At 42.9% G+C, this 22,041-nt stretch overlaps 1 protein-coding gene across 9 annotated transcripts in view; it reads left to right on the top strand.

Annotated features, from left to right (window-relative positions):
* The window catches only part of LOC147012734 (phosphatase and actin regulator 1-like), a 203,120-nt gene extending 189,466 nt beyond the window's left edge, over positions 1-13,654 (top strand). For 7 of the 9 annotated variants that reach the window (XM_085853858.1, XM_085853863.1, XM_085853859.1 and 4 more), the window contains 4 exons: positions 7,194-7,255; positions 7,515-7,655; positions 8,474-8,550; positions 13,324-13,653. In XM_085853858.1, the coding sequence (XP_085709984.1) occupies positions 7,194-7,255; positions 7,515-7,655; positions 8,474-8,550; positions 13,324-13,339 (296 nt within the window). In that variant the 3' untranslated portion in view covers positions 13,340-13,653. Of the gene's footprint in view, positions 1-7,193; positions 7,256-7,514; positions 7,656-8,473; positions 8,551-13,323 lie in introns of all 9 variants that reach the window. The other 2 variants (XM_085853855.1, XM_085853857.1) reach the window with 1 other exon arrangement.
* The last annotated feature ends 8,387 nt before the right edge of the window (positions 13,655-22,041 follow it).

Below are 22,041 nucleotides of genomic sequence, written 5' to 3' on the forward strand. Positions count from 1 at the left end.
GCGCATGTCATAAATTGGCGCATGTAGGTATTGTACATTCTTCAGAGTTCGTTATTTCAAGAAATACAACTTTTTTGTATCACATTATTACAAAATCTGCCCCATTAACTTTAGTTTTGATCCACGAACTTTATGCTTTGCCTCACCAATTTTTGGAAGATTTTGAGGTTTTATGACTTCAAACTGATCCCTTTTCGACATAATCACCTAGAACTATCGTACCTGAATACTTCTTGTCATTAAAATAATTATTTCCAATTAAAACAATTATTTGACATGACATTTTACCCCCACCAACTTCTTCTAAAATGCTCCACACATGCGTTCATGTGAACAAAAATGTAAAAAACGACATGTGGCCATATCTCAAAAACTTGACCTGATTGAACAAAACTAATGTGAGTTTTGGATTCAGCGCATCAGATTCGTCCTAAATCAGCTTAAAAAATGCAGACAACAAATTTGTTGTTGACCAGTGTAATTGGTGAGTTGTCAAATGTTACTGCTTCATCTATTGCCGATATTGCTAGACTAGCTCCATTTAGCCTAGCTACAGACGGTAGCAATGACAGTGGTGAGGCCCAGCTATATCCTGTCCTGATTTCGTACTATGACAACAGTGCTGGGATTGTGAAGCAAGGTTTGCTAAGTTTGCCTGCGTGCAAACAAGATTCCACTGGAGAAAACATTTTCAAACTGCTTGATCATGAGTTCAGTGACAGGAAAATTCCGTGGGAAATTGTGTTTCCTTTTGTGCTGATAATGCCTCTGTCATGGTGGGCAAGCACAAAGGAGTCGCTGCTTATATCCACAAACAAAATCCAGAGTGCTACATCATGGGATGCCCTTGCCATATGATGCACAATACGGCCAAGAAGGCGGCTCAGGCCTTACCCATTGAATTAGATGACTTTCTCATCGATATTTACTACTACTTGGACAAAAGTAGTAAACGCGTCAAAGGAGTGAAAGCACTGCAAGAACTCTGTGATGCCCCGACACACAAGATTCTGAAGCATGTCGCAACAAGGTGGCTGTCCTTTGGTCAGTGCCTAGACAGGCTGATTGAACAGTGGGAGCCACTTCGCCTCTTCTTCAAAGAAGAAGTACGAAGAAAAATGCAACCAACTGTAGCCAAGACTCTAACAACGAGCAAGAAGGACGGCACTGTATCTACTGCCAGTACTGGCACTGCAGGATCAAGCACTAGTGGAGCAGCATTCACCACTACCACTGCAGTATCTGCTGCGAAGAAGACAGCAGGGACAGCACCAAAACCAATGCTGAGAGCAGGTAGCATCACGGCCCTTCATCACGTTCATCTACAAAGCAGATCCCTTCAGAGTCGAGAAAGACTGTGATAGTCCCATCTACAGGCAAAGAAGGACCCACGTTAAGTTCTGCTTTTGCCAAATCACTTGATAGAAGCTCAAGCAAAACCTTCGAATCAGAGGTCTTCTTCCTTGGCTGCACCTACCTCAAGCTCTCTCCTCAAACGTAAAATTGGATCTGGTACTACGAGTCTGACCTCTTCTGCTGGCAGTAAACGCAAGTGTGATCGCCCTGCGGCGAAGTGTACTACGAGTTCTACAACTAAAAGCGCATCTTCCTCAAACACTGTGCAGGAATCTAGAGAAAAACGTGTCAACAGGATGTTCTTGTCTCCACAAACAAAACTCTATTGTTTCTTCCTTCGATATGCTAACAAGCTTTTTGAGAAGGGGAATCTTCTGCTCCAAAGAGACGAACCCTGTATTCATCTCCTGCACGGAGAATTGAATGGTCTTCTGAAAGATATCTTCGTACGGTTTTTGAAACCATCGGGTGTCATCGGTTGCTCTGGTAAATGTACCCTTCTCTGACAGAAATCATCAGAAGAATGATGAGGACCTCATGATTGGGAACGATGCCAAACTGTATATAAGGGAACAAAGGAGTCTCAAGAAATCCACCTTCACTCTGAGTGAGTCAGACATCCAAGGTTTCTTCAGTGCAGTTCGCTCATATTATGTGAAAGCCTGCAATTACATCTTCAAAACCTGGCCGCTAGATGATGAATTAGCCAAGCATGCTCAGGTGCTGGATGTTAAGCTACACCAAGAAGTGGGGTTTGACTGTGTGGAGTTTTTCATCAAGAAATTCCCCTGTCTGTTCAGTGGCGGTGATAGTGACATAGACAGTCTTGAGAGTGGAGTCCCTCACTACCAGGCAGACGCCTCCATAGCTACAATTGCTACTGAGACAGTGAGAGTGGATGAGCAGTGGCATCGGATTTCACAGCTCACAGATCCCTGCACTGGTGCCAAGAAGTATCCTAATTTGAGCAAAGTGATGAAGGGAATCTTGGTCATTCCTCATTCGAACGCATCATGTGAGCGGGCACTCAGTCTTGTACGGAAGAATCATACTGAATTTCGTCCCAATTTGAGTGTCAAAACCCTGGAAGCTCTCTTAATTGAAAAACTAGCTCATAGCACCCCTTGCTACCAGAGAGAATACAGCAAAGACATAATCAGAAGGGCTAAAAGAGCCACACAGCTGTCACTCAGCAAAGCTGCCATGGAAAAAGCAAGCAGCAGTAGTACCAGCCAGTAAGGTAAGAAAAATATTGCTTCTTTTGTACTTTTTGTTAATCTTTGATTGTCCCCTAACTTACTAATATTAACATACATGTAACATTAAAAAGTGCACAATTTTCCCCTTTTTTTGTTCAAAAAGTGGGAATTCTTAACATGTTAAATGCTCCAAAATAGGGCTCAGAGGGCACTAGAGAGCGTCTAGAACCCCAGAGCTTCCAGGGCCCTAAGGCGGGCCCTGGACCCCGCCGCAAGGGTCGAGCGCTCCGCGCTCGAGATGTGCGCTTCGCGCACATTATTTGGTGTCGGTTGAAAATCCTCCCTAATTCTGATTTCCAAAAGTTGGCATCTCTGAAATTGCCGTAGACAAAATGAAGTTCCGAAAATCATTATTAACATAAAATCTATCTAAGCGAGCAAACGATACCCTGTTATTGGAAGCTTGACACCATGAATATTGTTTAACATTGGGGTGCTGCAATCTCCAACCATCAACCAAATTATACTTTGCTAAAATGGCCGCAAGCCCTTTTGCACTCTCAGGATGGGGTTCTAAGCCACTACGGTCCAGAGCTGGCTCCAAGGTACAATTAAAATCACCAGCTAGGCACACGAGACCACTAAAATCAATCTGCGACAAACAATTGTCAAGAATGGAAAAATATTCATTTCTTTCTGCAGGATTACTTGGGACATAAGCATTTAATAGTGTGATTTTATAGCCTCCATAAGAAAAAAAACACAAAAGCCAAATGACCTCGCATGAATTTGTGAAAAACAATTTGGTCTGATGAAAAACTTGATCGAAACCAGAAAGCAACTCCTGCTCTGCAGCAATCAAAGGAACTGAAAAACCAAGAACCCCTTATTGTGGTTTGCCACTCTGCAGAACAAGTAGGTCCACAACGCACATCCTGAAGAAGAGCTACATCAATATGCTTTTGATCAAGTAACAGTCAAACTTGTGTTTTACGTATAGGGGCGCGGCCCCCATTTATGTTTAAACAAGCAAGAGACAGAACCATTTTAGTTTTTTATAGGTGGGTACTGGTTAACGAAAGTTCCTTCCTTGCCAGAGTTACATATTTCCTCAATCTGTGTTCCTGGGATTCATTGGTGCCATAGGCTGTCGGATTTTTAGTAATAAGGGATGCGGTAAACATAAATTTATCGAGTTCCGGAAAGAAATCAGTTAGTTTAATTTTTTTCCGAAAGGTGTTGTGGAGGAACTTAATGACCTTCGCAGGAGCAGGGGCATTTAAGTCCTTGTGGTCTTGTGAATCTCCAGCTGCACCATCCAACTCAGAAGAATCTGATATTGAACAAGTATCATCGGAATCACACGACTCGTGTTCAATTTCAGCTTCCTTTTTCTTTACAGATATAGCAGACATTGGAAATGGTTTCATGAAAAAGGAATCCTAAGGAAGCAGATTTCCTTTTAACTTTTCAGATATCTGCTTCGAAGTCACTGAGGTAATGGGTGTGGCTATAGATGTGACAGGCAGTTCTATGGTACTCGGTGCAACTACAGTTTGGTCAGATTGCTCTGTGGTGTTAGGCACAACTATAGTTTGGACAGATGGCTCTGAGTTATTAGGCTCTACTGTAGTCTGAACTGCTGGTTCTGAAGTATTAGGCACAACTATGGTTTCAACAGATAGTTCCGAGGTATTTGACGTGATTATGGTTTGAACAGTTGGTTCTTGGGTGTTAGACACAACTTCAGCATGAACGACCTGCTTCAGTGTATGACTTCCTACTGTATGTCCAGTACCAGTTTCGTCTCCGTCTGGGACATCTACTGATGGTGTGTTTTGAAGCTCTATAGTCTCCTCGGCCTCACATGTGAGAGGACAGCCATAAACATCTGAAGGATTTTGGTTACTCTCATTCCTATTGAGTGAAACCCTCTTCACAGCGACTGCTTCGGCATATGAAGAAGGTTCGACTAAAACTACATTTTGGTGCCTTCATTTTCCTCGTGTCACCCAACCAGACTCATTTTTTCCATTTGTTTGATTTTCAGACTTTTCCCCTGCCTCAGTCGGCACCCCAGTGACCTCAGGTTCATTTACATTTTCAACTTTACTTGATTATTTTTCAACGCCCCTTCGGCATTCATTTTTCATGTGACCATACTGTCCACATTTGTAACACACTAAAGTCTGAGATGTGGCAAAGATGCGGTAAGTAAACTTTTCATGTTCAATTTTTAGTGCCATACTGTGCCATACTTTAATTGAAACAACAGTGCCATACTGTTCTAAAGCAGCATTAACCTGCTCGTTTTTGATGAAGGGAGGAATATTTGACAGGAGTACCTTCATCGATGGAACATCGAGGGGTGATATGAAGAGGAATATATCCGGCTCCACAGTCAGTCCTGACTCCACAAGCTGCGCCACTATTTCTTCTTTAGCGACGAAGATAACAACACGCTGATTCATTCTCGATGCAACTATTACACTGTACATGCCGATTAATTTTCCGACACACAAAACAACTTTTTCAACTGAGATTTCGGGTGGTGGCGTACACAAAAACCCATTTTTCCGACTTAAAGACTCTAACAGCTCAACGGTCGCCATGATTTAGGCTCAAGAACACTCAATGCCTCGGGGTAAAAAAAACACCGTGGAACTGAGTGCACTCACTCACTCTCAAACTCCAAGAAAGAAAAAACAAGAGAAAGTAGAATATATATATAAATAAAATAGAACAGGGAGCAATGATAGCAAGAAAATAAATAAAGAGGAATACACAGGGGGTAGGGTGGGATGGGAGAGATAAAGAAGGGAGGTAGGAAGGAGAAAGAACATCAACAATGGAGGAAAAAAACAAATGGAAAAAACAGAATACAAAAATCAAGAAACAGGAAAAAGGGGTAGAAAGGAACTCACAAGGACAGGGTGAAGAGGGTGAAGGGAAAGAAGGGAGGGAAAACAACAATTGACAAGACGAGTGGAAAAAAACGGAAACCAAAAATTAAAAAAAACATAAGCAAAGGTGTGGAAAGAAATACACAAGGATAAGATGTAAAGGGAAGGTAAAGAGGGGAAGGGAAAAAAACACCGACAATGGAGGAAAAACCGATGAAAACACAGAACACAGTCAGAGCTCTCACCAACACCAACACAAGGCCGCCATGACACAACGCCCAGAAAACCGACCAGCAGAGAGTGTGTGTGTGTGTGTGTGTGTGTGTGTGTGTGTGTGTGTGTGTGTGTGTGTGTGTGTGTGTGTGTGTGTGTGTGTGTGTGTGTGTGTGTGTGTGTGTGTGTGTGTGTTGGAGATGAAGATGAACCTCATATAGAAATTTAATAAACAGGTAATTTGTACCCTCCCCCCCTTTCAAATGTAACAATGTGTGTACATATACATATACATATGTATTTGTATACATACATACATACGTACGTACACACCTAAATATATTACTTCACTCTGTGTTCTCCATGTTAAAGACTTTTAATCCTTTAATTCTGTTTATGTGAAATATCAGGCTCGCCTCAACTTTGGAGATTTCAATCTTTTCTATTTTTCAGAGTTAACATAACTGTGCACAGAACATTTTTCCTTCCACAAAAGCTCACATGCCTTATTGGAATGTGCATTTTACCAAAGATGTAGCCGTGAGAGGCAATGAATCGCACGTGTAAAGTGTAGCATGAAAAGGGGGTGAGTTCCATGGACAGACATGAACAGATGGTTTTGCTTATTTATGGACATTTATACTTCTGTGCAGAACAGATGTAGTATAAATTTAGGGACAGTCCATGAATTAAGGTATAAACAAGGGTCGAGGAGTCCCAACATTTCATTGTGCAGACTTAATATGTAGATTTTCCCATTAAACATTACTTTTCGTTGTTTGAATAACCCGCCTTTGAAACTGACACTTCAAAATAGCATCACCTTTACTTTAGCATGCTGGGCTGGCAGGATAGGTTGGAGGGATGCACACTCACCTCTGAGCTGTCTTGTCCAAGTTTGAATCTCAGCACAGCTTCTACAAACTCTCATCCGTACGTTTCTCAGCCAGGATTGAGGCAACGATGTGTGTACCATCCCTCGGATGGACGTTAAACTAGCTGTCTCGTCTGCCAGCCTTAGTAAATCTTTAAAGATCCCACGGTGTCCTTCATGAAAAGTAGCTATCGTGCGCACGCATGAACAAATTCCAAATTCCTGCTCTCACCTACAGGGGGCACTGCATTAGAGGCACAGCTGTGCCCCAGCAAATGATGCTACCTGCAGCCATGCACTGCATTCAAAAGAAGAAAGTCTTTAGCATGCTGAGAAAATTGTTTTACGCCGATGTTGTGCATCTTCTATACGCTGTTGTTGCGTACACTTTGTGAGGTTCGGGAACATTCGTTCTTCTTTCAAGGGACGTTTTCATTGAACCTGAAGATCTGTCCTGGCTTCGATCAAGAGTGTTGTTATTTCCCTGCCAATGAAGATCAAAATGTAGTTCATCAGTGAATGGTGCAAGTCCAAGTTCCGTCATACACCGCCACACATCGCTGGAAAATGTTTTTTTTTATTGAAATAAACACTTTCGCGAAGCGGGTGCTTCATTTCCCAACCACCCCCCCCCCCTCTTGTTGGCAGTGAGAAATGAGGAAGAAGAACAAGAAGAAAAGCAGGAAATAAAGCGTAGACTTTCACGGAAGGTGAGGGAAGTTGGAAAATGTGAGACCTTTCATCATTTCTCTCCTGAGAAAATCGTTTTTTAAATATTCTTTATTTCAATCTGGTTTCCATGTCATTTCATGAGGCATTGCCTTAGATTTTGTAGGCCCATATAAAATTATGACTTTATCCATAAAATCCAGATCACTGTCTGTACAAAAGCACTTGTTTGAAAACCTTGACAAACCATGTTAAAATTACGATGCAGACCTCAAACGCATCTCGCCTCACCCACCATAGCTGAGTGAGAGGCCCACCGTGGAAGAACTCCGTGAAAAGCGCATCCTCATCCGGTTCAACGACTACGTTGAAGTTGCAGATGCGCAAGACTACGACCGGAGAGCGGACAAACCTTGGACACGACTAACCGCTGCGGACAAGGTGAAGGTTTTAAGAGCACTCTTTCACTTTTTTGCATCTTCACCCCTTTCTCTGTCTGTTAGTTTGTCTGTGACGGATTCGGGCGAAATTTGATGGACAGGTTGGGTTTGTGAGAAGGTCGAATTTATTCGATTTCGGTGAATGTCTGGATGCGGAGCCGAGAATTTTTAAAGTAATTCTTCACCATTGAGTGACTGGCACAAAAACAAAATATAGCACGATATCTCAAAAAGTTATAGACAGATTCGGACAAATCTTGGTGGTCAGGTTGATGATGTGACGAGGACGAATTGTTTCGATTTTGGTTAAGATCCACATCCGGATATGAGAATTATTTATTTATTTTGAAAGTGATTCTTCACCATTGAGAGATGAGACCAAAAATGATATAGAGCACAATATCTCAAAAGGTTGTGGACTGACTATGATAAAACCTGGTGGATAAGTTGGGTATTTGATGAGAAGAAGCCAATTCGATTTTGGTGTGGACAAGGACGAATGGTCCCGATGGAGATCTGGCCTATCGGTGGAATACGAAACATAAACTGTTCATCCTGGCAGAGGTTTGTGCTCTACTGAGTGCCATTCAAGTTAGTTACTGTTTTAATTTGCTCCCATTCACACTGAAACCTTTTACTTTCCATTGGTTTTGTTTCATTACCAACTGACGATGCAATGATGACATTGACTTCAACATTCAGCAGGTCATTGAAACCTGGCCAATGATAGTGGAGGCATACAGGCTGACACTGACTACTCCCCATCAACATTGTCCGTTCCTAATTGTACTTCATAATTGGTTTGTCTTCAACCCTTAGGCTGCGATCCGGAAGGAGTTGAATGAATTTAAGAGCACCGAGATGGAAGTTCATGAGCTGAGTCGGCACCTTACCAGGCAAGGCCTACACTCACATGAAACTCGACCACACTATCCTCTTAATGTTTTCACCTGACAACGAAGTTCAAATTCTGAGGATTATTGCTATTTGACCTGGACTTTTGCTTCCATGTTGATTACAAAACTCTGAGAGGATGGTGCAGAGTCAACACATTTACCTTTGCACCGTCTAGCCTGGGTTCGATATTGGGCCTGACTATAAACTGTTGGATTGGTGCTTCGCAAGCATGATGTTGCATCCCAAAGTGCGTTAAGCTGCGTGCCTTATGTACCAGCATTAGTTGGTGGATGTTATGGAACCTGAGGTGCCTTTCATGAAAAGTTGGCGTGGTATTGCCAGCACCCTGAACAAATTGCAATTTCTTCCCCGAATCAGTTCATCGTCATCGTCATCATGCACCATGCCCTATGCAGAGTGTTGGTGCTTCCGAAGCAGTTGCGAGGCTACAATCCTGTTTGGGTTACCACTCCGTTTCAGGAAGTTGGGCAGGAATTTGGAATTTCTTCATGGTGCTGGCAATGGCTTGCCAACTCTTTGCAAAGGACCCTGTGGAATCTTTAACATCCACCAACTAATGCTGGCAGACAGGATGCTTGTTTAATATTCATCTGAGGGCCAGTGCTACACACATTCATGAATCACCCCGCCTGTGAAACATCGGGATGACAGTTTATAGCTGGGCCAAGATTCGAACCTGGGCAAGACAGCTTGGAGGCGATTTAATTGTGCTTAACTCGAGGCCAGCCTGCCTCCTAATCAGTTACGTTGCTACGTTCAATTTCCGCCGGTACTCCAGGGGCCTCTGTCTGGCCATCCCCCAAGCAGATGCCTGGCCCATCCCATCTCCTTGAGATGCTGATCAACCTGCTGCAACCACGCGGCATGTGGTCGGCCCATTGGCCTCCCCCACTCATGAGGTTCCCTCACTGAGAAATCTGGTGAGCAGGATCAGCGTCAGGAAAATGAGCCACATGTCCATACAGCCGCAGCTGATGCTCACGGACTATGCAGGTAACAAATCTCATTCGAGTCTCTCTCAGAAACCGCTCGTTGGACACAAAATCCGAGCAGCAATAGCCAAGGATTCTCCGAAGAGACCTGGTACCAAAGGAATTAAGTCTCTGTCTCAGATCCCTGGTCAGAGTCCAAGTCTCACATCCATAGAGCAAGACTGGAAGCACCAAGGAGCTGAAGACTCAGACTTTTGTCCTTCCGCACAGGTACCGGCAGTGCCAAACACCATGACCCAGTGAATCCATGACTCCCCAAGCCTGACCCAGATGTCTGTTGACCTCTGGCTCACAGCCAGCAGAGACATGAATATCACTGCCAAGGTAAGAGGATCTCTCCGTAACCTCAACATCCCGCCACAAACAGGAAGAAACAAGATAGCAGCCTCCAATATGTCAGTGAAAACCTGGATCTTGGTTTCGACCAAGGAAACCCATAATTCCAGCGGCTCTGACTGCTCATTCAGCATCGCGAGGGCCCGCAAAACGATATCTAGAGTCTCTGCAAAGATGACTGCATCATCTGTGAAACCAAGGTCAGAGATCTTGACATTCCAAAACGATGCACCGCAGCTTGATCTCTCCGACATCCCCCCCAGAATGCAGTCCATGCAAGTGCTGAAAAGTGTGGGGGCCAGAACACACCCCTGATGAACTCCAGTAACAACTGGAAATAAGTCAGAGATGGTATCACCACATCTCACAGCACTCTCAGTACCAGAGTAGAGTTCAGACATCAGATTGATCAGTTTTGATGGCACCCCACGAAACCCAAGAATTCTCCAGAGGACATCCCAATTCACTGAATCAAATGCTTTGCAGAGATCAACAGAGGCTGCTAGCAGCCCCTGCCAAAACTCTCGGCTTCTTTCAGTGAGGACCTGACTGAAGAGCAAGGATACTGTCAATTGTCGACCTCTTTGGTGTAAAGCCTGATTGCTCTGGATGCTGGTGCTCAAGCAGATGATGGCAAACCCGATCAAGAACTATCCGAGCAAAGACCTTGCCTGACACTGAGAGCAGGCATCACCCCTCAGTAGTTGTTGCAGTCTTGGCAATCACCCTTCCCTTTCCAGAGAGGGACAACAAGGCCCCTGTTCCAGTCAGTTGGGATGATGCCTGTGTTCCAGGCAGAGCACAGAACTGCATGAAACGACATGAGCACAGCATTTCCACCAGCCTTGCGAAGATCAGCATGGATGCCACAGATCCCTGGAGCTTTACCCCATTTCAACCGGTTCATCGCAGTCTGTGTTTCCACAAAGATAGGTGGACCACAGTTGATTGGAGGGTCAGCAAGAGGGATAGTAACACCCCTGACATCCAACTCGACAGCTGGTGGATCAGCCTGGTACAACTGCTCAAATTAACCGGCCCAGTGGGCCTTCACTTCGGACTCCTCTGTCAAGAGCCTACCGCCCTCTGTTCTAACTGCAGTACACTGAGGGACAGGCTTGGACGAATGCAATGCGCGACTTCCCCTGTCAGCACTTGACCACAGGTGATGCTCTACCCCCTCACAGATTCCTCGCACATAGGCCTCCTTGTCCACCCTTAGTGCACGAACAGTTTTATGCCTCAGCTCCCTGAACAGCTCAGCTCCACCATTCAGCCTGGCCCTGTGACTCTGGTCAAGGGTATCCAGTGTCTCTTGAGAGACAAAATTCTTCTAAGCCTGACGGTGAGTTCCAATACATCTACCGGCAGCGTCAAGGACGGTGGTCTTGAAAGCACTCCACAACTCTTCAGGATCCCTCAAAGCACCCAGACCCCCCAAATCTCTACTCAGCCTGTTCGCAAACTCCTCAGCTACCCTCTTATCATTCAGCTTGCCAACATCCAACCTCTGCTGGGATGGTACCATTCTCCTAGATTTAAGGTGCAACTTCAGAGTTGCTACAACAAGTCAGTGGTCGGTATTGAGGAACTGAGCACTCTGGTAGACCCTGCCCTTCTGGATCATTCTCCAGCGACCATCAACGAGGACATGGTCAATCTCCTTTGCCACACCGCCAGCGTTGGAATTCCAAGTCCAGCGATGAGCTCTTGGGCACTGAAACCATGAACCGGCCACCCGAAGTCCATGACTTCTTGCAAAGTCAAGGAACTTAGTGCTATTCTGATTCATAGTTCCTGACCCATGGGGACCAACACACGTCTCATAACCATCCCTATCAGTTCCAGTCGAGGCATTGAAATCCCCCAAGACTAGAAGAGTATCTCATCTGGGGCACTGATCAACCACAGACTCGAGCGTGGCGTAGAATGCATCCTTCCCGGTGAGATCACTCTCCTCATTTGGAGCATATACAGAGACCAGGAAATGACACCAAAGGAGTGACGAATCCTTCATCTCATAATACGCTCGTTGACCGGTGTTGCCTCAATTATCATTGGAGTCAGATTATTAGACACAGCTACTGCAACTCCTTGGGTATGGTAACCATCAGAGTGACCACACCAATAGTGGATGTAACCACCCACGTGATCTTTCCGCAATCTGGTTTCTGAACCTCAGAGAGTGCTGCAATACCAATGCGCAAACACTTGAGCTAAGATGATAACAGAGCCAAGCGATCATCCTCTCTTTGGGATAGGTCATTCCAAGCACCCACATGAAGTGACAGCCTCAGGTTAACCCAAGGAGACCGCTGTCTGGTCGGCAACACCTCAGCACCACCCCGACATACTCTCCTGCAATCTGACCCAGGAATGTTACCCCGTGGTTTCCCTCCTTTCATCAAAGAGTGGGGGGTCCTAAAGGCTTTGCCCCAATCCTGTCATCTGGTGAGGAGCCCTGCGAAAGGCAGCTGTACAGAAGGTACTCCCACGTAGTGGGTTTTCAGGCTTTTTGGTGCTTTTCTTATATTTTGCGGAATGAAGGGTTTTTACAGTGGCCGGAGTGCAAATCCTGCCACCAACCTCCTAATAAGAAGTAACCCAACTGCAGGAGAACGTCCGCAGACACAGTTGGGCACTAGATATGGATGGCTGTTGGCTCACAAGGAGCTCCTCCGCCCTTTGAAAGGTTTTGTTTTTTAATCCTGCTGGGTTTCCACATCATACACTCTCCTCACCAAGACACTTGGTGGGGGAGACAGTTTAGTCACCGACAACCCCACCATGAAACAAGTTAGTTCAGGTTTACATGGTACCTGGAGCAAGTCACGGATCTAATCTGTCCTGACCTGACACACTGTGCTTATTCCAAAAGTGATGCTTTTATTATGTTCCAATATCCTGGAGTTTCTGGCTTTGGACAGATACTTTTCCCATTTGAGTGGAAGCTTTCGTTTGCCTTTGGTTTAGGATTATTTAAGATGTGTGTAGCAGGTGCTGAATATTGTTCCTAATGGCCTCATTCATTCACAAGTTCTTGCCTCCAGGGTCCTGCTTCATACAGATGTCTTTGAGAGGAATCATTACTTTGTCGTTCAGCCATTCATCTTTAAAGTTAAACAGACGATGTTTCATTAGCTATAAATTGTCTGGAGTCGTAGATATAATTTATCTCAACCATTCCAGACAATAAGGTGGAACAACTATTCATTGTTCTACCTTATTTGTGTTCTCACTTGCCAACATTCTTTTCAGCACTTGCATAAAAGCAGGAAATGTTTGTGGTTATGGGTATTGGGTTCTGTCAGTAAGGATTAATCGGCATAATTACTCTTCCTTTTGTAAACAAAAGTCCAGGTCACATTTGAAGCATCTTTATATTTTTAATAATTGACTATTTTAGCTTATTTTCTCTTCCAGGTTTCACAAGCCTTAGCAAGAGGAAACCTCCTCACTTCCAAGCTGTGAATAATGTACAAAGGAGCAGCACCTGCCCAAGTCCCCATTCCACCGGCACAACTAACTTTTCTTCCCTTCGAAACTGCACTCGACCACAATGGTAGCCAGAAAGTAATAGTTGAGAGATGGGATGAGGATGAGTAATGCCATCACCAGCCCACTGTACCATCCTTTCCACAACAAGTGTATTTTGTCCTCCAGCCAGCACACTACAGAATCTCTCTCTTCTCCCTCCCCATCTCCCCCCCCCCTCTCAATCTCTCTCTCTCTCTCTCTCTCTCTCTCTCTCTCTCTCTCTCTCTCTCTCTCTCTCTCTCTCTCTCTCTCTCTCTCTCTCTCTCTCTCTCTCCCTCTCTCTCTCTCTCTCTCTCTCTCTCTACATCTCTCTCCCTCTCTCTCCCTCTCTCTCCCTCTCTCTCCCTCTCTCTCCCTCTCTCTCCCTCTCTCTCCCTCTCTCTCCCTCTCTCTCCCTCTCTCTCCCTCTCTCTCCCTCTCTCTCCCTCTCTCTCCTCTCTCTCTCCCTCTCTCTCCCTCTCTCTCCCTCTCTCTCCCTCATTCCCCTCTCTGTCTCTTCTCCTCTCGAGATATATATATATATATATATATATATATATATATATATATATATATATATCTCTTCCTCTCCCTTCCCCTCTCTCATTTTGTCTACACCAGGGATGTCTTTGGGGGGGGGGGGGGAGGGAATTTCTATCCAAAAATTATTGGTGACTGCAAAACCCTGTTTTTACCCATTCTATTTATGTTTTTTTTTTTCTTCTTTTTTTTCTGTCACACAACTGCCTGTTTAAAGTACACTTAATTCAAGGGGAATGTTGCAATATATTCGTGTTCGCACGGTGATATAGAGTAAACCGAGCCATCAAAGTCTCGTTGAAAACCTTTTTTAAAATTTGTATTATAAGTCTTGTTAATGTTCCATTTGCTGAAACAATCTTCCGACGTTATTTTTTTCCCTGAATCACTCTGGACCAATGCATATCACGAGGAGTGTATTCATCGTTCCGCATCGGTCCACCTGCATCGCCACCACAATGCAACAAGGAAGTTAACCTTGCCACAACGAGTGGTATGGAGAAACCTGTTGTTTCCCATATTTTTATCGAAGGTAACACATTCCATGTAAGTGAATCTCCATTTTGACCTACCTTTGCTTTACACTTCAGCATCTTTCCGGCCCAATTTTGCCGCACGGACCGATTAGGCACGCAAAGTGTTTTTCACCAATCACGACCCTGGATGAACCACGCACCTCGTGGTTTCTTTTGAAGAAGAGAAAAGCTCATTTTGTCTCCGAGGCCAGCATTACCCCCTTCCTGGCGCATACTGAAACATCGCCACCATCTTTGGACTTCTTGTCATGGAAGAAACCTGCTTTTCTTTGCTTCCCCCAACCACAACTGCTTCCCGTCATTTCTCTCTACACCCTGCCTCTAGCTTCAGCCAACCTGTCCTTTAATTCCTCATGTAACCTCTTTTTCATGTACGGTTAAATATAATTTTCCTTTTATCCTTTCTCTTTCTCAAGCTTCTCATTGCAAATGTTTATTCACATCTCACAACCTTTCCCTGTGTCGTGTGTGCAAACTCACATTTTGCACAAATGTTCAATGTGGAAATGTTTGTTTGTCCTGCATTCGCTCGCAATGCAAATTTATACAAAAAGGGGAAAACTGTAGAAAATGGAACGTTGACATTGCAGTTTGTGCCAAAATAGCACTGTGTTGAAAGAGGAGGCATGAAGGAAATGCGGTTTACTAATGAGGGTTGTTTGGAAGGGCGTGGCTTGGCCCAGCAGTCCAGCCAATGAAAATATTCCTTTTTTTATTATTATTTATTACTAATTTCCGTGAGCCTTGTCCCTGCAGGGACTCTTTCAGAGCGTCTTTTGATCGTGCTGCCGTTAGTACGATGTAGGAGGAGTTGGTCTATTTCCCATGAAACCCCTGGTCTTCCCATAGTCAGGAAACAAAACCTCACGTCCCTTGATGATACAGTGTTACCCACAAAATTATGACTGTTTTCTGTTCGTTCATAATTCTAAACATGTCATGACTTAGTGGGTCACACTGTATTTTAAAATACAGTCATGTGTGTGTGTGAAATAAATTGTACATATTTACTGTAACATTACTTTTAAATGTATTAAATTTACTGCAATAAAGGAGAAAAGTTGAGCACGTCTGCTGCTTCAATTGTCATGTCTCATCTAAAGGGTTCATAATACATATGTAATATGTAAAGCTCAATCTAATCACTCACGCACTGACTGATATTAAAGTTCGGTGCCTTCCCAGTGACATGGAAAGCTGAAATTTAACGTGCCCACGGACATCAAAACCGATACACCGGGAAAAATCACAGAACTATCGGAAAGCATCCTAAAAATGAAAATATCCAAAAATAAGTGCAGCCTTGTGCTCACTGCAGGTGAGCAATGTGAGACAATGTGAACAGCACAGGGGTAAGTGTTGCAATATATATATATATATATATATATATATATATATATATATATATATATATATATATATAAAATATGTGGATAAATACACGAAAGATGTGTCGACGTATTTATAGTTGTTGAGGAACTCTGGTGAAGGGTTCGACACAGCATAGCGCTTACCTTGCGTAGGTCTTCTTTTTTGCTTTATGTTGCTTCTTCGGCGAGAGGAGTGTGGGAGGGGTCAATTGTTTTTATAATCCCAGCCACCTTGGTTTAGTTGATCAGGTGAGAGCTGATTGGCTATTCTTTCCGTTCACAGGTGAGATATGTGATTGGGTCTTTCCATAGATATATATATATATATATATATATATATATATATATATATATATATATATATATATATATATATATATATATATATAATGTTTTATACCGGTAAACTGTGACATAAATACCTCAATTGATATCTAGCAGGAGATCGGTGATGCTTGTTTATAATCATAAAGCTTCTTTATTTCTTATGTACCTACTTCGTTATTGCCTACAATGCTTATGATGTGTGTGTGTGTGTGTGTGTGTGTGTGTGTGTGTGTGTGTGTGTGTGTGTGTGTGTGTGTGTGTGTGTGTGTGTGTGTGTGTGTGTGTATATATATATATATATATATATATATATCACACAAACAGACATTAAAAAGGTTCGGGTGAATGATAAGTATAAAAATGGAGGTGTGAATGATAATAATCACAAGTAGTGATTGCAAGAATTAGAAGTGACTGGAAGAAGTTTAGGGAGCTGTTGACATTGACATCAAAAGGGACCTCTCTCCGATTAAAGAGAAAACCTTAGGCAGCTTGTGTTAGAAGCGTGATGTTGTATGGCAGTGAAACATGGGTGATCAAAAAGGAGGATGAATGGAGGTGTGAAAGAAATGAAATGAGAATGGTGAGGTGGATGTGTGATGTGACACTGAGGGATAGGAAACCAAATATGGAATTAAGAGATGGGTTTGGCATAGAAAGCATTAGTGAGGTTATGCGTTGGGGTAGGTTGAGATGGTTCGGACATGTGGAAAGGATGGCGGTGGGCAGCTGTGTGAGGAAGTGTATAATATGAATGTGAATGGAAGAAGAGCTCGAGGCCATCGGAGGAAAACATGGGATGTGTTGTTGAGAGACGATCATTGAATTAAAGGCCTAAAAAGAGCGGTATCAAGGGATCGTGCAGCCTGGAAAGCAGCCATTTGGTGAACCGCGGCTTACACGTGCAAACATAGAAACGGTTGTAAAATGATGATGAGGGTACAACGTAACACAACGATGTCCATTAAAAAAAATCTATTAACTTTTTTTTTTAACGTAATGGTGTCCATTAACTTGAAATATTGTTTATCCAGAGCACCATTGGCTCTGACCATTCCAGATGAAATAGATTCTTGCATATATATATATATATATATATATATATATATATATATATATATATATATATATATATATATATATATATATATATACCGGGCGTAGTGGTGTGCGCCTGTAATCCGGCTACTCGGAGGCTTGGGTTGGAGGATCGCTTGAGGACGGGGACTCTGCACTGGGCAGGGTGTGGAGCAGCCCGGAATCATGGCGAAACCCAAATCCTGATCCCTGTGTCGTAAGAGGCGACCAGGGTTGCGTCAGGAAGGGCATCCGGCGTAAAACCTGTGCCAAATCAGTATGCGGATCATAACGGATGATCCGCTGTGGCGACCCCTAACGGGAGCAGCCGAAAGACGAACAACATGTGTATATATATATATATATATATATATATATATATATATATATATATATATATATATATATATATATATATATATATATATCCACACACGCACACACACATACATGGATTCAGGGTGACGAGCCCCGGGTGGTAACCCAACCATGGACCCTCCTACTCCCCTTCCCATCAAAAAGTAATATACATCAGTGAGCCACAGTGTACTATGTTAGTATGCATAAGGTCAAAGGCAGGTCTCAATCTTAGGATATGTTCTTGTCGCTCCTATGACAATGCTAATTTAATATTTTTTTATGTTTCAAAATTAAAACCCCTAAACAAACAATAAACAAGAACGCTTTAATGAAAACTTGTTATGGGTGCGTCTCCAGTCGGGATTGTGAGGGGAGTTCACCACAACGCGTAAGCAACCACAGACGCCGTCTGAGAGGTGTAATTTAAGTAGGGTCCAGCATCCAATTCCGCTTTACCTTCCCGGCAAACTAATCACTCCAGATAAGGACTCTGCTTATCTGGAGTGGAATTAAGAGATAGGTTGAATGAGAGATAGGTTGAATTTATTGAAAGTCTCGTTGAAAAGTGTTAAAAAAACTTTTCAGTCAGACATGAACAATGGAAGAAGGTGAGGAATAAAATTTCTAAATTGATTGTAAAGGCCAAGCAACATTTCTATCACGATAGAGTTCAGAATCACAAATCTTCAAACCCGGCACAGTGGTACCGACAAATCTGGATCATGACTACCGGAGTCGGTTCCAACCTTACCATTGAACCACCCCTCATGTCGACGCAGAGGATGACCAAGCAATAGCCAACTGCATCAACGACCACTTTGTGGGAATTGCGAAGGATGTTACTCCTCTAGATTGCTTGACACTTCAGGCATACTTACCAGCCCCACACCCATGTCCAGAAGTAGAGGAACATGAAATCAAATGAAGTAGAATTCTGGTCCTGACGGAATCCCAGCCGTTTGATTGGTGAATTTGCCTACCCCCCCCCCCCCAACACTCCCCCAACCTCCCTGGTCTTCTCAATATAATAAATAGCAGCAGTTGCAGCAAGACCTCCCATTATCCCCATTGTCTCGGGTCACTCATAGTCCAAGAGCATTAGGGTTTAACCTGGACATTTTTGGTAACAAGCTGATTTTTTCAGGAAAGGTCCAGGAATGTGTGTGAAATAACATACAAAAAGTCCTCATGAATCCTCCTTGAGCGTTTTCCGCAATCCAAGATGGCGTCCAAAATGGCCGCCATTTCATGTTTTTCTCTTGACTTTGCAAGTAGGTTTCCCCAAAACGCACTTTAGATGTCTAAATATATGTTTTGAAGTACAAGGAACTCAATAGAATACATTATAAGAGATGTAGAAGCACACAAGTGCCAATGCCATCACATGATTGCCATCACATGATTCTGCAATTTCTATAACACATCACAATCACAGTACTCTATAGCATGTTTACATATTGATACCTGTGAAGTTAAATTAAGGATGAATCAACTCATTGTGGGGTGCCAGAATGTCTGGTAGGAATTGTATTGGGCAGAGAAAATCTCGCAAGGAAACCCGAGAGGAAAATGATGATGATAGTGGCTACTCCACAGAAATTCACTGCCATGTAATATGTGACTTGAAGACTAACTTATTTTGTTATCCCTAGATGTGCACTGCACTTGTACTGTCGCAGCCTGGTAATATATTTTATCTCCTATGACAACCAGGGATGACATCTCATAGCACTTTGTATCCAATGGAAAAGGCACTTTAAAATGTCTGCTATTATTAATAATGAATGTATACTAGCATATCACAATATAGGAATGACATGACACACACAAAAAAGGAACCTTTTATACAAATACAGCATACATGTACCAATAGGAAGGAGTGTCATACACTCTCTGATTTCTATCATACTATAATTCTTTTCATCTGCATGAAACAAATAAAATGATTCAATACAATGTTTTAGGTGTAACGATAGACTACTCCACAGAAATTCCCTGTCAAGTGATATTACACAGTACTGTGTAGTACATGCATGAAGACACAAATTTTGATCATGCATTTAGTCTGGGTACCAAAAATAATAGTTTTACTTCCTTAATGATAACGGAATGTTTCAAATAGAACTCACTTCATGGTAGACATCAACTGCATCTTGTTGGTAAAAAAAGGTTAGCACCAAGTTTTCAATTTCCGAGCTTTAGGCGACGAAAATGGACCATATGGCAAATTTATGTCGCCCTGTCTGTTTAGCATCAAAGTGATGGTACAATGTTTCCCTCGTAATGTCATAAGCGATTAAGGGCACACTTCTAGACTTTAACATTCAAATTGATTGGAATACTGTATGCACAGCAACCACATTTATAATTGAAATGTTTGTTGAATATTTTCAGGATGAAATATCACAGTTAATTAATTAATGATAAATATTTAAACAATTTTGAGATAGAATTGTTAATGACGGCCATTTTGGACACCATTTTGGATTTTTGGAAGAGCTCAAACAGTTTTCTTGGTACTTGCGTGCTTCAACATCTCTTATGTATTCTAATGAGTTCCTCATACTTCAAAACATATATGTAGACATTTAAAGTGTGTTTTGGGGAAACCTGCTTGCAAAGTTATGAGAAAAACAGAAGAGGCGGCCATTTTGGACGCCATCTTGGATTGCGGAAAACGCTCAAGGAGGATTTATGAGGACTTTTAGTATGTTATTCTAGACATATTCCTGGACCTATCCTGAAAAAATCAGCTTGTTACCAAAAATGTCCAGGTTAGGGCCTATTTTGACCTAATGCTCTTGGACTATCAGCTGCAGTGACTACATAACAAGAAGGCTGCACTTATTTTTGGATATTTTCATTTGCAGGAGCTTTCCGATGGTTCTGTGATTTTTCCCGATGTATCGGCTTCAATGTCCGTCGGTATGTGAAATTTCAGCTTTATACGCCACTCAGAAGGTACCGAACGTTAATATCAGTGAGTCAGTGAATGGTTGCAATGAGCTTTATCTCTTAGATGTCCACACGTGCATACTCGGGATCTGCCGAACAGAGTTCACCCATGAATTAAAGTTATATTTTGGAAATGGCTATTGTCTCTTCTTCTTCTTCTTCTTTCGGCTGCTCCGTTAGGGGTCGCCACAGCGGATCATCCGTATGATCCGCATTGTGATTTGGCATAGGTTTTACGCCGGATGCCCTTCCTGACGCAACCCTGGTCGCCTCTTACAACACAGGAAATGGCTATTGTCTGGAGCTTTAATCGATGAACCACGTGTTCTGCAGACAATGGCCATGTTGAACATTGTTTCGGGTTTTAAATGCAATACTGAACCGGCAAAAAAATGTTGTTTCCTGTAAGTGATCGGGTTGTGTTGAAGAAATCATATTGTGAGTTGAACTTGCCTCTGTTCAGTTGGCCAATATGAGCACAGTTCATCTGGTTTAGACCAACGCCGTTCATTCCAGTCGAGATCCACAGTGTTCTTGTCCTCCTTCAGTACTCTTTATTGGCGTATAAAAGAACCAGTCAACAACACAACACACTCATGATGAAGAATGAATTGAATGACATGCTTTTCGACTGAAGACTAAGGGAATTCGTATGCTTACATTGAATGCAATTGGTTGTATGATTTATTGATGTTTTTTAAACAAATGTATGAAATATTGGTTGGTGTGGTAGTGGCAAACTAATTGGCAATTTCCTTTTTCGACTTTTTAATTGCTTTTTATCACATGAGATTTTCTGCATCCAGTTGTATTGACAAAACGGTTTGGTTTGGCAGTTTGGTTTGTTTGGTTTGTATTGGTCTGCACCACAAAAACCAAAGCAACAAATTATTCACCTGGTGTTGGTTAAACAAATTATGCATCTCGACTTCGATTCCTGTCATCCATTGAATCACAAAAGATCGGTGGTGCACACCCTCTCAAAAAGAGCACGCGAGATACCCGGATCCACCATCGAAGACGAGACGAGAGAGGTGGGCCATCTTCAAAAGGTTTTGAAGGCGAACGGTTACCCGGACAGCTTGCTACCAAAAAGGAGAACGATCCCACATGGCCCACACAACAGACTGGGATTGAAAGTACAATCCAGGGGGCTTTGTGTTCTTCCTTTTATACCGGGTGTATACCCAAAGGATCGGCAGAGTATTGAAAATGGCAGGAGTGAGGGCAATTTCAAAACCGGTCTTCACTCTCAAGAAAGGCTTTTTATGAGGGTAATGGACAAGTTATCGAGGAAGGACGGGGCAAGGGTGTTGTGTACGATACCCTGTGGTTGTGGATCCAAGTATGTGGGATAGACAGGGAGGACCTTAGGCCAATATATTGCTGAACACCACAAGGCTTTTGAATGCAATTATCCTTACAGGTCGGCCATTGCCAAACATGGGCTCAAGGCAGGA

This window comes from Eptatretus burgeri, chromosome 14, assembly GCF_056783735.1.
Source record: "Eptatretus burgeri isolate ZD-2024b chromosome 14, Ebu_testis_v1, whole genome shotgun sequence".
Taxonomy (NCBI): domain Eukaryota; kingdom Metazoa; phylum Chordata; class Myxini; order Myxiniformes; family Myxinidae; genus Eptatretus; species Eptatretus burgeri.